Source organism: Populus trichocarpa, chromosome 1 (assembly GCF_000002775.5).
Source record: "Populus trichocarpa isolate Nisqually-1 chromosome 1, P.trichocarpa_v4.1, whole genome shotgun sequence".
Lineage (NCBI taxonomy): Eukaryota > Viridiplantae > Streptophyta > Magnoliopsida > Malpighiales > Salicaceae > Populus > Populus trichocarpa.
This window is the reverse complement of record NC_037285.2, coordinates 9,606,081-9,620,224: the sequence shown is the minus strand read 5'-3', so window position 1 is coordinate 9,620,224 and position 14,144 is coordinate 9,606,081. Positions and strand designations below refer to the sequence as shown.

At 30.0% G+C, this 14,144-nt stretch overlaps 1 protein-coding gene across 2 annotated transcripts; it reads right to left on the bottom strand.

Moving 5' to 3' along the window:
- Positions 1-3,254: 3,254 nt before the first annotated feature.
- Positions 3,255-7,502, bottom strand: LOC18094397 (amine oxidase [copper-containing] gamma 1). Of its 2 annotated transcripts, none has more exons than XM_024593778.2 (5): positions 6,072-7,502; positions 4,622-4,735; positions 3,955-4,404; positions 3,777-3,874; positions 3,255-3,604 (listed from the first exon to the last, which is right to left on the bottom strand). In XM_024593778.2, the coding sequence occupies exons 1-5, from the start codon at positions 7,374-7,376 to the stop codon at positions 3,391-3,393; spliced, it is 2,181 nt and encodes a 726-aa protein (XP_024449546.1). In that variant the 5' UTR covers positions 7,377-7,502; the 3' UTR covers positions 3,255-3,390. The 2 variants fall into 2 exon arrangements, with proteins under 2 accessions (XP_024449546.1, XP_006368696.1); XM_006368634.3 differs by having other exon boundaries at positions 3,255-3,601.
- Positions 7,503-14,144: the final 6,642 nt, after the last annotated feature.

The following is a 14,144-nucleotide window of genomic DNA, read 5'->3' as shown; positions in this document are numbered from 1 at the left end:
GTTAAAGAGGTTGACCAATAATTAAATGTGTGGCCCATCTCACATTTTGCTGTTTATTTGTCATTTATCATTCCTAGTTAATTTTTCTCTTTTTTGTCCATGAGTTTTTATTTACTTTTTGATCATTAAATTTTATTTTTTTTTCAACTCGATCCTTGTAATTAATATTGATATTATTTTATATATTAGGATTAATTTTGATTTGTATGCTCTTACATATAAAATATGGCATAGAATATTCTAACGTTAAATTTTACAAAATAAAATTTTATGTTATTTTTAAAAACAATTGAAAGATAAATGGCCAAAATCAACATAAAAACATAGCCTTTTTTATTTATATTATTCAAAAGACATGGAAAAAATCAATTTGATCCTGCAAGTTTTAGTTTTAGCATTACTCAGTTCTTGTTCTTTTAGGTTTTTATAGCTTTGTCATAAAGAATAGAAGAAGTCATCAAAAAAAGAATTAGAAAATGAATTGTTGTCCATTCTATTAAAACAAAAAGGAGGGAAGATGTGTTGTTTGTTTTTTTACCTTTTTGTTTTAATTAAATGGGCCAAGGCTTTTCACTTAGGTCAGGCATACGAGTCCGTCCTTCTAAGCCTAGGTGTGCATGATATTTTTTTTTTTAAGATTTTAGAATAAAATTCTCTTAAATAAATTTATTAAAATAATATTTAAAGAAATCCAATTATGCCATATTTTTTTTAACTATATTTGAGTTTTTTATGTTAATATTAACAATTATTTTATGAATAATTGTATTTTTTTTTAATTTTACTCTTCATTTTCCCACTATACTCTCTCTTCATCCTCTTTTTTTTTATGGTGTCCACTGTTTTTTTTTTTTTAAGAATGTTCCCTTTTTAGCAAAAAAGTACAATGAATATTGAGATCTATTTTTCATTGTTTTCATTTATATTTTTTCTTTTAAACTGGAGTTTGGACTCATATAGAATCTACAGATCTAGAAACAAGAGAAAATAATAAGAGGAATGATTTGAATAACCATGACTAATATTAACAAAAAAAAACTAAATTAAATGGTTTTTTTCTATACGGATTGTTTTCTACGTGGTTATTTTAATTTCATAACATGTGTTAAGGGTTTGATGGACTAATCTGATTGACTCATGATTTTTTATTTTTTTAAAATTATTTTTTTTTTAATTTCATCCTTCAATATTGGGTTGATTAAGAATTAAACTTTCTGATTTGTTTCAGTTTATTTTCTATGAGGTTATCCTTATCTCATGACCCGGGTCATCAATTTTATGGGTTATTGAGTTGACTTGGATCATTTTACTATTTCTTTGTTTTTAGATTGAGTTTTTTTTTTCAATATCATCATTCAATAATGAGTTGAATGGAATTGAGTTTCATAATTTGTTTTAGTTTGCTTTATATGAATTTATTCTAGTCTCATGACCCGAGTTGCGAGTTTGACATGTTGACTAGAGTTGTTTTTTTAGTTTGCTTTCTACAAGGTTATTTCAATCTCATGACTTAGGTCATGAATTTGGAAAGTTAATCCTTATTAACTCAGGTTATTTTTTGTATCTTTTTTTTAATTGAATTTTTTTCAATTTCATCTTTCAATGCTATGTTGATTGGGGATTGGACTTCATAATTTATTTTCTATAGAGTTATCCTAGTCTTATGATATAGGTTGTGGGTTTGACAAGTTAATCTTGGTTACTCGGATCATTTCACAAATGACTAGAAAAAATATGGTTAGGTTTTTTAAAAAAAATCAAGACGACATCTTTTCTTTTAATATTGAGACAGCGATATATTAGATCACCTCAAGCTTCGCAGCTTAACTTACTAAATCCACGAACTGGATCATGAACTCCATTAAATTTAGCAACTTTGTTTTTTCAAACTATTTTTTACTTGATGATATGATAACAAAAATAAACGTTTGCATAATTGAGCATCAACCAAATGTCGGGTGTTTGTATGGAAATGCAGTTATCTCATAGAAATTAATTTGAAATAAATTATGAATATCAATTCAAAATCAACCAAATGTTGAAAGAATAGATTAATAAAAAAGGCCCAAAAGAATTCAATTGAAAGAAAAATAATAGGACGATGGAATTAAAAAGAATAAACAATTTGGAATTGTTACTAAAACAAACTTGATGGGTTAACCATGAAACCTCCTAACCCGACTCAATACCTAGGCCGTGTTTAATATCAACTAAATACCAGGATATTTATTTGAGATTAAAATAACCTCATTAAAAAAATCAAAATAAATTACGATGATCAATTCAAAATCAATAAAATATAAAATAATAAAATTGGAAGGAAAAAGTTTGGAAGGTAGAATTTAAAAAAGGGGGGGTTTGAAAAAAATTGAGTTGCTTCATTATATGTTTATATATGAATAGTGAAGCATCATAATAATGTTTCGTAGTTTTTGTTTTGTAGAGAGAATAATTATATCCATAACATGCTTCGTTAATTAAGCAATCTAAATATATAGAAATTCTTATGAGATATTAATTAATTCTTTCAGTAGTTCTCGTGTGGGGGGGGGGGGGGGGGCAAAAACAATGTAATCTCACCGATATAATAAACAAATTATATATATAAAAAAAAAAAGAGTAATGTACCGATACCGACATTTTGATGTCATGTTCTAGGAATCCATCGTCGTGGATGGATCAGAATCATTCCGTGGCAAGGAATCACCAGGATTCCAGATATTTATGTATTGCAACTTGCAACTTGCAACTTGCAACTTTCGAGTTATTTATAATTTATACGATTAAAAAGTTTGCATCATATATGCGAATCACTGTAGCTTTCATGCTGCTGTACCATTGTTATTAAATTATTTTTTATCTGAAAAATATTAAAATAATATTTTTTTATTATTTTTTAAAATTTATTTTTATATCATCACATTAAAAAATTCAAAAACTCTAAAACAAAATAATTTAAAACAAAAAAAAAATTAATAAAAAAAAAAGTTGAAACTCACTTCTAAGCGATGCCGCAACAGCTCCCTTGTATGCATTGCAATTTTTTCAATTATGGTTATTAAACTAGGCTCGGTAACTTATAGGTTAGATATTAACTTGATTAAGCTCAAGTGACCCGGTCAGTCAATTTATGACTCAATTAATTTAGTTAAACTCAAATAAAATTTAATAGTGTCAACTTAAAAAAATGTTTTTTTATAATTTTAATAGAAAACAATATTATTTAATTAAAAAATTGAAATGTTTTCCCCATATTTTTAGTATTATGTTATCACTAAATTATTTACTTAATATCCGTATCAATAGAGTTTATGCATCGACACACTCAGATATGTTTCATTACGTGTTCACGTGAGATAGAAAGGGATAAATGCAGCAAACGACAACTGATTAAGAAGAGGTAGCTGGCCTGCAAACTGGCAGGTCCTTCTCAAACATGGGTGCTGCCTTTAGAATTGGATTGCTTTCGAAGAAATTGACGGGCTTTAGTTCAAAGCTCGATGACACGGTTGGCATTACAGGAAAATCCTCTTGGCACGGTATGTGATGGAATCCCAGGGTGTACCACAACACAATATCTTTATTCTCAATTGCTCGGTTCCTGCTGGCCATGAAAGCAAGTCCTCTATTTAATTAGTTAAATTTGTAGCTTTAGATCAACAGTAAAGCTCTTGCAAAAGATGGCAGTTCTCTTTTACTTTATAATGCAATGGAGCAGATATGCCGTGTAAGGAAGGGTTCATTTGCATGGGTGGGCAGAGTTTCCTCTGTATTACCTTTTAGACCACGCAGCCAGGGTGTCGTCTCCTTTGCTCTGATACGTGAAGAGTCCACCAGCCCATTGTTCATTCCGATTATAAGGTGTCACCCATATCTAGCAGACAAGTTTTTTAAAGAAGCGAAAAAAAATACTGAAATAAAGTGTCATATTCACATTTATCGTGCCATGGATACCTGATTGTTTGTGAAAGCACTTCTTAGTTGTGGAGGATCAAGGTGATCGAGCAAGCTAGCTGCATTCCCGCCGGGGACGATTTTGTACCCGGCTGGATTCCCCAACCTGGACCGTCTTGAAGGGTTAATAACATGAAATTCTGAAGGTTCATAGAGCTTAAGCTTAATTCGTGCATCATCCTCTGTTTTCGCTGTGTTTCGTTTTGCTTTCAAGTAGCTTTTCCTCGGTGATTGACCTGGCAAGGTCTCCTCCTTAACTAAATTAACCTTAACAAATGTGTTGTTAGTGTCATCAATATCCATGTCAAGATGGAAGGTAATAAAGTGATCATGGACAACACCGATGAGATTTTCCGAGATTAAAGGGCCTGAAGCTGCTTCTTGGTTAGGTATTTGATCGGCAGTTTGATGTGGAGTGCCTTTCACCATCAGCATCCCTGAAAGAGAAACCTGCTTTGAATAATGTGGTTAGCGTGAGTGTAGGACATTTTTGTAAGGAACAGGGATAAAACTAATGGCTTAATAAACACGCCCATTTACACACTTCCTAGATTTTATCAATATTCACTGATCATGGAATGGACTGAGTGCCATCAATCCATCAGTGTATTATTTTCAAGCACCAAAAAAGAGAGACAAAACTGAAGTATATGTGCATAAGATTTACCGCAACATGGATCAAACCATCAGTTTGAAATTCCCAGTCAAATATGTAGTCATAGTTCCCCACCGACGCTGCCATTCGAGCCACAAGTGACACCTTTGGTCTTGCCTCTCTAATCTGAAAAAATCCCAGTGTTTGAAAAGGCATAAATAGTTTCCTTTTAAGCGCAACCTTGAGCAAAAATGTAGCAATAAGATGTAAAATCATGTGCACAATAGACAGAAGTGGATATCGCATTAGAACTAGGCTTCTTATATATATATCTCGATTTGGCTAAATTCCTAGAGGCAAGGGCGGAGGCAGGGCTCGGGTTGGTTCTACTCTAGGATAAGATTTTTTCAATATTTTTTTACTAGTTTTATGTAAAGAAAATTTGTAATTCTTAATTGAGGTATCAAAAAATTCTAAAAATTTACGTGGAGCCTTCTAATATGATGTTTTAGCTTGAGTTAAAATTTCAAAAATTTTGGAGAAATTCAGAAATTTGATAAAAAAATCACAATTTAACCAGTTTTACGTTATTGGATGTAATTTTCAATCCGACCATCAGATTGAGCTGAAATTTTACGAGGGATCTTAAAATTTATTGAATAAAATCTGGTTAGAATTTTAGGATGAACAGAGTTTGGTAATGCTAACAAAAAAAAAACATCAAATAAAAGCAAAACGACTAATTAAGGGTAAAATAATTATTTGCTATTAAAAAATAAAACAAACTAGTTCTTCCTTCCTTTTATATGTTGCCGACTGAGCAGAAGCATAATAGAAAAAGAAAGAAAAGAAAAGGCGAGAGAGAAAGAGAGAAAAGTAAGGGGAAAACATAAAAAAAATCCAAGTAAAAAAAATAAGAAAAGTGAGAGAATAACCTTGTAAACTTACAAAGCCCAACTTATAAAATATTAATCTAAGAAAGAATCAAGTGAATGAAGGAGGAATTGAGATAGAGAAAAAATTTAATTACTTTGTTTTTCAGTTGACATGAGATTGTTATTTTATCCTGGTTGAGGGGTTGTTACAATATCAATTCAGATTCGATTATAGATGAATTATATTCCACAAAACATCGAAGGATGTAACTTTAATAGTGAGTTTATTTTTACTTTCACTTTAATTTTATATACTTTTAAATTTATTTTTTAATATTTTAGGTAGTGCATTTGAATTAAAACTTTATTGTTAATTTTAAAAATTCATGTACATGAATTAATAATTTATCTTAAGAAAATTTATATATTTATTTAATAATTTAGGGTAGAAAAAATTCTTGGCTCCGTAGGTGATTTTTTATGACTGGTAAGGCAGTTAAGTAAGCCCATCAAGCATACAGAGATTTTTCACGTCTCATTTCATGACATTTCATTTGTTCCTTATGCTTGTTATTTAGGGAAACACACAAAAAAAAAAAAAAACACAGAAATGTATGGGCATCAACAATAATGTTTATGTCACTCACATTGAAACCATTGACCGGGATCTCCGAGTGCCGCCAACTAATATCGCCAGCATAACGTTCGAACACACAAATTATGCTCGGCTGAACATATGGTTTCCCATCCCATGACACAAATATTCCATCCATGTAATAAGAGTGCCTGGGACAATCATTTAGAGGCACAAGTGACAACGCCGTCGCTCCCATACCAAATTCACCAGCATCCATATATGACTTGAAGTACCAATTCTCGTCAGGATCCATGTAAGGCACAAATAACTCTGAAGAGAATCCTTTGTACATGACACTCCTAGGGACCCCGGTCTCTGAGTCACTAACCATGGCTCGTGAAATCACAATGCCAGCTCGCTGGTCAGCCTTCAGATGGAACTCCCAGTTAGCCCATTTCACTATGTGCCCATCTTCAACTGTAAAGCTAGGCCCTAATGGTTGCTCGATTGATATTGGATTTATGGGCTTCATCTTGGGTGGCTCTTTCTGGGCCTTGAATCGGTAATCAGTGTCGGTACCTTTAGGGACAGGAATTCCTCCGCCTGTGTCAGTGAATTTCACTACCTCTTTCTTGTCAATGTCCACTGTCATGGTCAGCCCTTCAAGTGGTCTCATGTAGAAATTGGGTGTGCCTTGGTTTGAGAAGCATTGGACCTTTATGATCCTCCTTCCTTCCTCATTAGGCCCAAACCACCCTGCTGATGGAGTGATGCAGGTTAAATCCGATAGTGAGATCCCACGTTTGATGGTAGACTTGTTCAACTCCTTGTGAGAGAGAGCCACTTGGATTGCCACCGAAATATCGTTCATCGTTAACATCGGGTAACCTGAGCCATGGTTGATTTCGTTGCTTGTGACCAGGCCCGAATCCAAGTCAACAGAGAGCACATGAGACTGACCATTCAACAGTGCAATCACAAGGGCTTTCCTGGGAGGGAGAGGATCACCTTCTTTCCACTTCAATACCAAATCCTTGTGAGGCTCCTCAAGGGATAGTGAGTGAATAGCTGGGAAAGAAGGCAATAACGGTGGATAGGTTGAGAGAATGGTCCGCACCTTGTAGATTTCTTGCATGGTTAGTGGGTCTAAGGGATGGTGAGGGACATCTTCCATGTGGTCTCTGGGTTTGTGAATTCCGGTCTCCAAAACCGAACCCAGGTGAGCACAAACTCTGCTCTTCGAGTTGCACAGCCATGAGGTTGATTTAGGTGGATCAGAGAAGACCGGCAGGTTTAAAGAGTACCATGAACATGTTAAAAGAAGTATAATTAAGAATAAGATGAAGGTTAAACGAAGAAGTGGCGGAGTTTTCATGGTCTCTTCTTACAGAGATCAGAAACGGAAAGGTAAAAGCTCTAAAATGAGAGTTCTCCTGTGCCAATTGGCTAAAAAAAATCTTGTCGATGTCCTACGTGTTGCCTCTGCCTACCGAATGTTCGTATTTTATTGAATTTTATCAATTTATATTAAGATAACCCATGAAGGGTAATATATTAAAAAAAATAACATAAACATATTAAAAAACTAAAAGTTAAGATAGATAGATAATATGTTCGGGAGAGTAAAAAAATCAAAAAAATAATTAAATCGAGAAAATTAAAAAAAAATAATTAAAAAAATTGAATTTTTTAAAATAAAAGAATTTAAAAGAAGAAGAAGAAAAAATTAAAGCAGTCATACCAATAGCATGGCTTTGAGTTGGTCCATCGTAATTGATGTTGCAGCATCTTCATGCTTGTTAAGATCCAAGAGAATCTGCCGTTTTAGTTTCATGACTTTCGAGCCAGAAAAATGACGAGAGAGCAGGTAAAAGTACATTTCTGGTCGCATTTCAATGTGCCGTGCTTCTTTTTTCAAATCTTAATTGATAACAAGAGGTCATATTCAATAGCCGTTGAGCTGTCGTTTCTGTATGGACTGTGTGGTTGTGATTGTAATTATTTTTTAAAATGTATTTTTATTAAAATATATTAAAATGATATTTATTTAAGTTTTTAAAATTATTTTTAAATTCAGCTTATCAAAATGATTCAAAACATATAAAAAAATTAAATTTTATTAAAAAAAATTAAATTTTTAAAAAATACGGTGACAGACGGTAATATAAGAGAATTTGGGGGTGATTTTTTTCCTCCATCGTAATCAGGTTCTCTTTTTGACTAATCAACATTTCTAATTTTTTTCAGTTGGTCCGGGGATAAGTTGTGGTGCGCGTAAGCTGGCTCGGATGTCTCGGGTTAAAAAAAAAAAAAAAAACATTTCTAATTTCTGATGGAGACAATTAATGTAGCTGATATCGCAAAAGGAATGCATGAGCCTCACATTATTAAAACAAAGCTGTCAAAATGCACATAGCCACGCATATCACATTATCAAAACAAAGCTGTCACGATTGACAATGAAGAATATGCAAATGCTGTTTATAAGAAAGAAAAAATCAAATGGCATGACAGACACTCAACGATATTTTTTAAAAGTGTCACCTAGAGAATAATTAATAAAATACGCATTAGTTATAAGGTCCTCGTAATAAAAAATCTCTGCATTATTTTTTTTGTTTTATACACACACACACGGACGAGTAAAAACTCAAGAAAAAATTAAATTAGTATTAGAAAAACCCATTTTAAAAACTAATTTTGATGACCGAAAACTTGTTTTTTTTTTTTTTGAATGATTAGAATACTTGAATCCAAAACCTCAACCAAATTAATTATTAATGAATTATTGAAAGGTGGGGTTAGATAACTGTAACCATAGTTAAATAGTATTTTATGTTTTTTATTTTAATTTTACTCTTCAACATCAAATCTTTTTTATTATTATTTTTTTTTACAATTTTATTTTTTAATATTAAATTATTTTAGAAATTATTTTTATATTTTCTTTCTATTAGGTTATGTATTAGTCTCATGAATTTAGTTTTTCTTTTTCAATTTCAATCTTCTATATCATATAAGTTAGAAGTGAGACTTCATAATTTTTTTAATTTGTTTTCTATGAGTTTATCCTGATTTCATGATCTAAATCACAAGTTTAACGGATTAACTCATAGTGATTTTTTTTATGCCTTTTCTAATTGATTTTGTTTTTTTATTTCATCCTTGAACATTGAATTGGTTGAAAATTGGACTTTGATTTTTTTTATTTGTATTCTATAGGGTTATCATGATCTCATGACACATATCATGAGTTTGGCAGCTTGACCATGATTGTCCTTATTTATTTTTTTGGTCCTTTTTTAATTGAATATTTTTTAAATTAGGCTTTATATTTTTTTATTGGATTATTTCAATCTCATGACCTACATCACGGTTTTGGTATGTTAACCCGAGTTGACTTAGTTCTTTTTTTGTTTTTTTTAATTGAGTATCCTTTTTCAATTTCACCCTCCGACAACTCAATCTTTTTTTTATTTAGTTTTATTTTTCACTTTATCCTTTAATATTAGGTTATTTGGAAATTGAGTTTCGTGATTTTTTTCAATCTTCATTATACGGAGTTATCCAAGTCTCATAGATTTTTTCTCGATCTCAACCTTCAATATTGAATTTGTTGAAAATGAAGCTTAATAATTTTTTTATTTTCTTTTTATAAATTATCATTATCTCATGACTCAAGTTGTAGGTTTAACAGGTTAACCCAAATTGACTTGGGTTATTTTTTAGGTCTTTTTTTAATTGATATTTTTCAATTTTATCTTTCAATATTTGTAGTTTTTTTATTTGTTTTTTATGAAGTTATCCCGATTTCATGACCTAAGTTGCGGGGTTGGTAAGTTGACTTGGGTAGTTTTTTCCTTTTTTAATTTTTTTTAAATTTTATCATTCAACATTGAGTTGATTAGGAATTGACATTCATAATTTATTTTAATTTAATTTTTATAGGGTTATCATAGTCTCGTGACTCAGGTCGCATATTTGATATGTTAACCTAGGTCGATCCAATGTGTTGTTGTCTTAATATTTAAAAATAAATAACATATAATACATTACCGTATCAATATTTAAAAAAGATATCTTTCAACATGCATCGTATCTTGAGTCCATGATTTGAAAAAAAAAATTAGAAAATACATTGGTAATGCTTAGATATTTGTTTTATGTTAAAAAAAATAATTGATCTAACTTGCAGCACAGCACAAGCCAATGATCTAGTTATTAAACTACGCCCCATATATAACTCCCGAAAATTTTAATATAAATTTCACCTTTTCAATTATTATGTACTTAAAAAATACGGATATAAATATCATAAAGACATCAAGCTCATCTTCCAATAATTTTATGCATAAGTACAATAATCTACAATTTGTATTTACACATTTGTGAGGTTATAGCTCCTTATAAATTATATGCATAAAGTTATTTATAATATAATCATTAGATAATAATAGGATTTATCCGATAGAAAAGGCCAAATAACTCAATAATTCTTTTATAAGAACTGAGGCGTTCAGAAGAAAATATTTGTAAAACATATAGTATCACGAAAATTATTGTAAATATTTATATTATCATGAATACTATATTTTACAACTATATGAACGAAACCAATATCATTAACCTTTTTATAAGCACATCAATTCATGTCCTTTTCAATTTAATATTTCCTTATCAACCATTGATGAACTCTTCTTTTTTATCACCACATTAAACTATTGTCATCACACATGTAATTACCCTTTTATTTACAATCTATTCCATAGCTTGTCCTAACATGATATTCCACTCACTTCCTTTATATTCATTGTAATTTTTCCATATCATGTTCTCTTTTCGCATTGTATTTTATCTATACCCTATTTCATCTTATGAACATAGTTAGTTCATGTTGTTATTTTACTTTATAGCACCCTTAATTCATGCCACGTTTTGTCTTTTACTCTTTTTTTCTCTCTCATCTCTCTTCACAAATTACAAGAAGGAGAGAGGAGAGAAAAAAACAAGGAAACAAAAAAAAAGGATCCTGAAGGCATGCCAAAGCTTCGATAATACATCACCGGTACCATTAGAAAGATCTCGATGAGAAGAATTCAACGACATCAAGAAAGGTCATCAATGGTGACCTGAACGTGCCACACGAGACGTCCGAAGGCAAATGAGCCCTGAAACATTTTGATCGGATCGTGTGGCCCACTATGATCATCGTTCGTGACCTTCCTTAATATTATTGGATTCGTCTCGTCGATATCTTTCCAACAGTACTAGTAGTGTCATCATCAAAATTCTAGTATATCTTTGAGATTTTTTTTTCTTGTTTTTCTCTCTTTCCTTTCTCTTTATTGTAAATTGTGTCAATATATTTTAGAATTAAAAAGTCACAGATGAAGTCACAAGTGTTGCTTCAGTAATATGAGAAGATAAAAGGACGAGGTGGTGACCTAGCGGTTAGGGTTTGGAGAGAGACAAGGGAGGGGGGGGGGTTTGAAAGAATATGAAATTATATATATATGCAAGGTTAGAATTGAAAATTTGTGTTGTCCATCTATGTAAATTGTAATTTTAAAAATTATAACCAGTATTTGTAATTTAAATTAAATTACAATATATATATTAAAAGCAACACAAGTATTTGACTTTAGAAAGCTCAAAACCACGTCATTCTGAGTGTCTAAGATTTTAAATTACAAAATGGACCTTTTAGTTTAGTTTAAAACTAGATAATTGGCACAGGCTTCATTGTAAGTCTGGAAAAAAAAATATACAAACATTACTAACATGTTTTTTATTGAAAAAAAATAATTATAAACTTAAAATTTGATGTATATATTTAATAAAATAGATTGGAAATTATATATGCTAATAATTTAAAAAAAAAACAGAACTTAACGCAAACTAAAAATTAAGTCATAAAGTTGAGAAATCTACTCAAATTAAGATATATGATCTTGTGTCATGAGAGCCCTTGATTTTTTTTTATTTAATTAAATGTCACTAGTTTTTTTATAAGAAGAGTATTAATATGGATTCCATTGAAACAAAGTCTTTCTTTTCTTATTTATATTTTAAATTTAAACATAAAAATATAACCTTTTTATTCTATGTCACTTATGGAATAAAAATCAAAAGCAATAAGAAGACGCATAAAAAAAATACCAATTTAAAATAAGGATAAAAAAATATATATCTCTAACTATAACTTCTTCATCTCACTAAATTGCTCTTCTTTTTTTAAAAAACTTCTTTTACCATAATATTTTATTCTTAGGCATTCTATCATTATTCCAAAGAAAAATTTGAATCATAAAAAAACAACACTATGATAATTTTGATGCAACTATTTCAAAAAACACAAGAATAATAAAACACTCGTGCATTGTCATGAGAAACTTTCTGGCAATGTCAATCTTGACCCAGTAGATCAATATTGAAACCTCTCAATCCGACTATTTACCTAGCTTTAGTTTTAAATTAAATCATTTAGGGATTGATTTGATGTGACCCGATCAACTTGGTTAGTCTAAAGATAACCTGGATGACCGATAAAAACCTAGTTTGACTTAAAAAAAAATTAAGACAACATCATTTCTCTTAAAATATTGAGATAACGACATCTTGGATCAACTCAAGTCAACCTCAATTAATTCATCAAACTTGTAATTTGAATCATGGACTTGAGTGAGTTTAATAACTCGAAATATTTTTTATATAATTATTTAATAACAAAAATAGGAACTTGCATGAAAACAACTAATTTTTTTTTAAAAAAAAACTCTCATGATGGGTTGTGCAAAAATAATGTTTGCTAATATTATAAAAAGATCAATTTTTAATCTATTTTCACTTAAAAATATTACCAAAGAGGTGACCAAAAAATCATGCTAGGGTTTTTTGGATCTAAAAAATCAATTTTTAATCTATTTTCACCAAAAACACCTAAAAAAGGCTTTGGAACCTAAATAAACTAATTTATCAACTCAAAATCCGCTAAATCGGCTAAAGAAATAAAATTAAATAAAAAAAATGTCAACCCCAATCTAACTTTATCAGCAACATGAAAGTTCAAAAACATATCAATGACACTATTCTTGTTAAGAGAAATTCATTGACATCAAATTTAATTTTTTTTATTAATGAAATTTCATCAATTGACCACTTTCTTTTTCATTCATTATTTTTTAGCGATTCTCTCATCTCTCAAATCCCAAGACTAAAATATAAATAAAATAAAGTTTTAAACCAAATATGTAATTGTCAAACTAAAGGAACTAGAAAAGAAATTGAAAATTTTCTGAAGGCAGTTTTTTTCAAAAAAACGTTGTCCTGATGGTGCTTAAAAAATGTCACTGTAAATTTTAGTCTTTTTATTTTTATTTTTTCTCAAACAATAAAACATATATATATTTTTTCAAAATCAAGTATCAACCCAATATTGTGATGTTTTTTTTACGCCATGATAATCTCATAAAAAATAAATTATAAAGATTAATCTCTAGTAAACACAATATAGAAGAATAAAATAAAAAAGAATCTCAATAACTAGAAAGAAAAAATAATAAAAAGAAAACACTATTATAATCCACTGTGTTTACCTTCACACGTTACACTGCATCTACAATAAAAACAATTGATGGTCATATTAGTGTTTACCTTCACACGTTACACTGCATCTAGAGATGTATCTTTAAGATCGTAGAAGGAGAAATTTAGTGTTAATTGATGAACAAATTGATTTAAGGATACCTCTTACCATTAAATAAAAAAAAAATACTTTTAAAAAAAAAAAAAAAAACTGGAGGTGAGTATGAACAGCACTGAATTGCTGCTTTATCAGATATAAACAATTGATGGTCATATTAGTGTAAGGCATCTTCGCTCGGTTATAATTTACAATTCTTATAAGCAACAAAACACTTTTATTCTAAAAAACACCACTGCATTGAAGTAAAAATGACTCGCAAAAATGTTTATTTTATTACCTTTCTTCAATAAAAGAATTGGTTTGCTTCGTAGAGTTTCATTGTTCATAATAGTATTTTTTTTTTAATTCAACTCCCTTTTTATTTATTTAATTTTATTCTCTTTTTTTCTCTATTTTATCTTTGTATTTTTTTTAACAATCATTCGAGTTGTCTTTGAA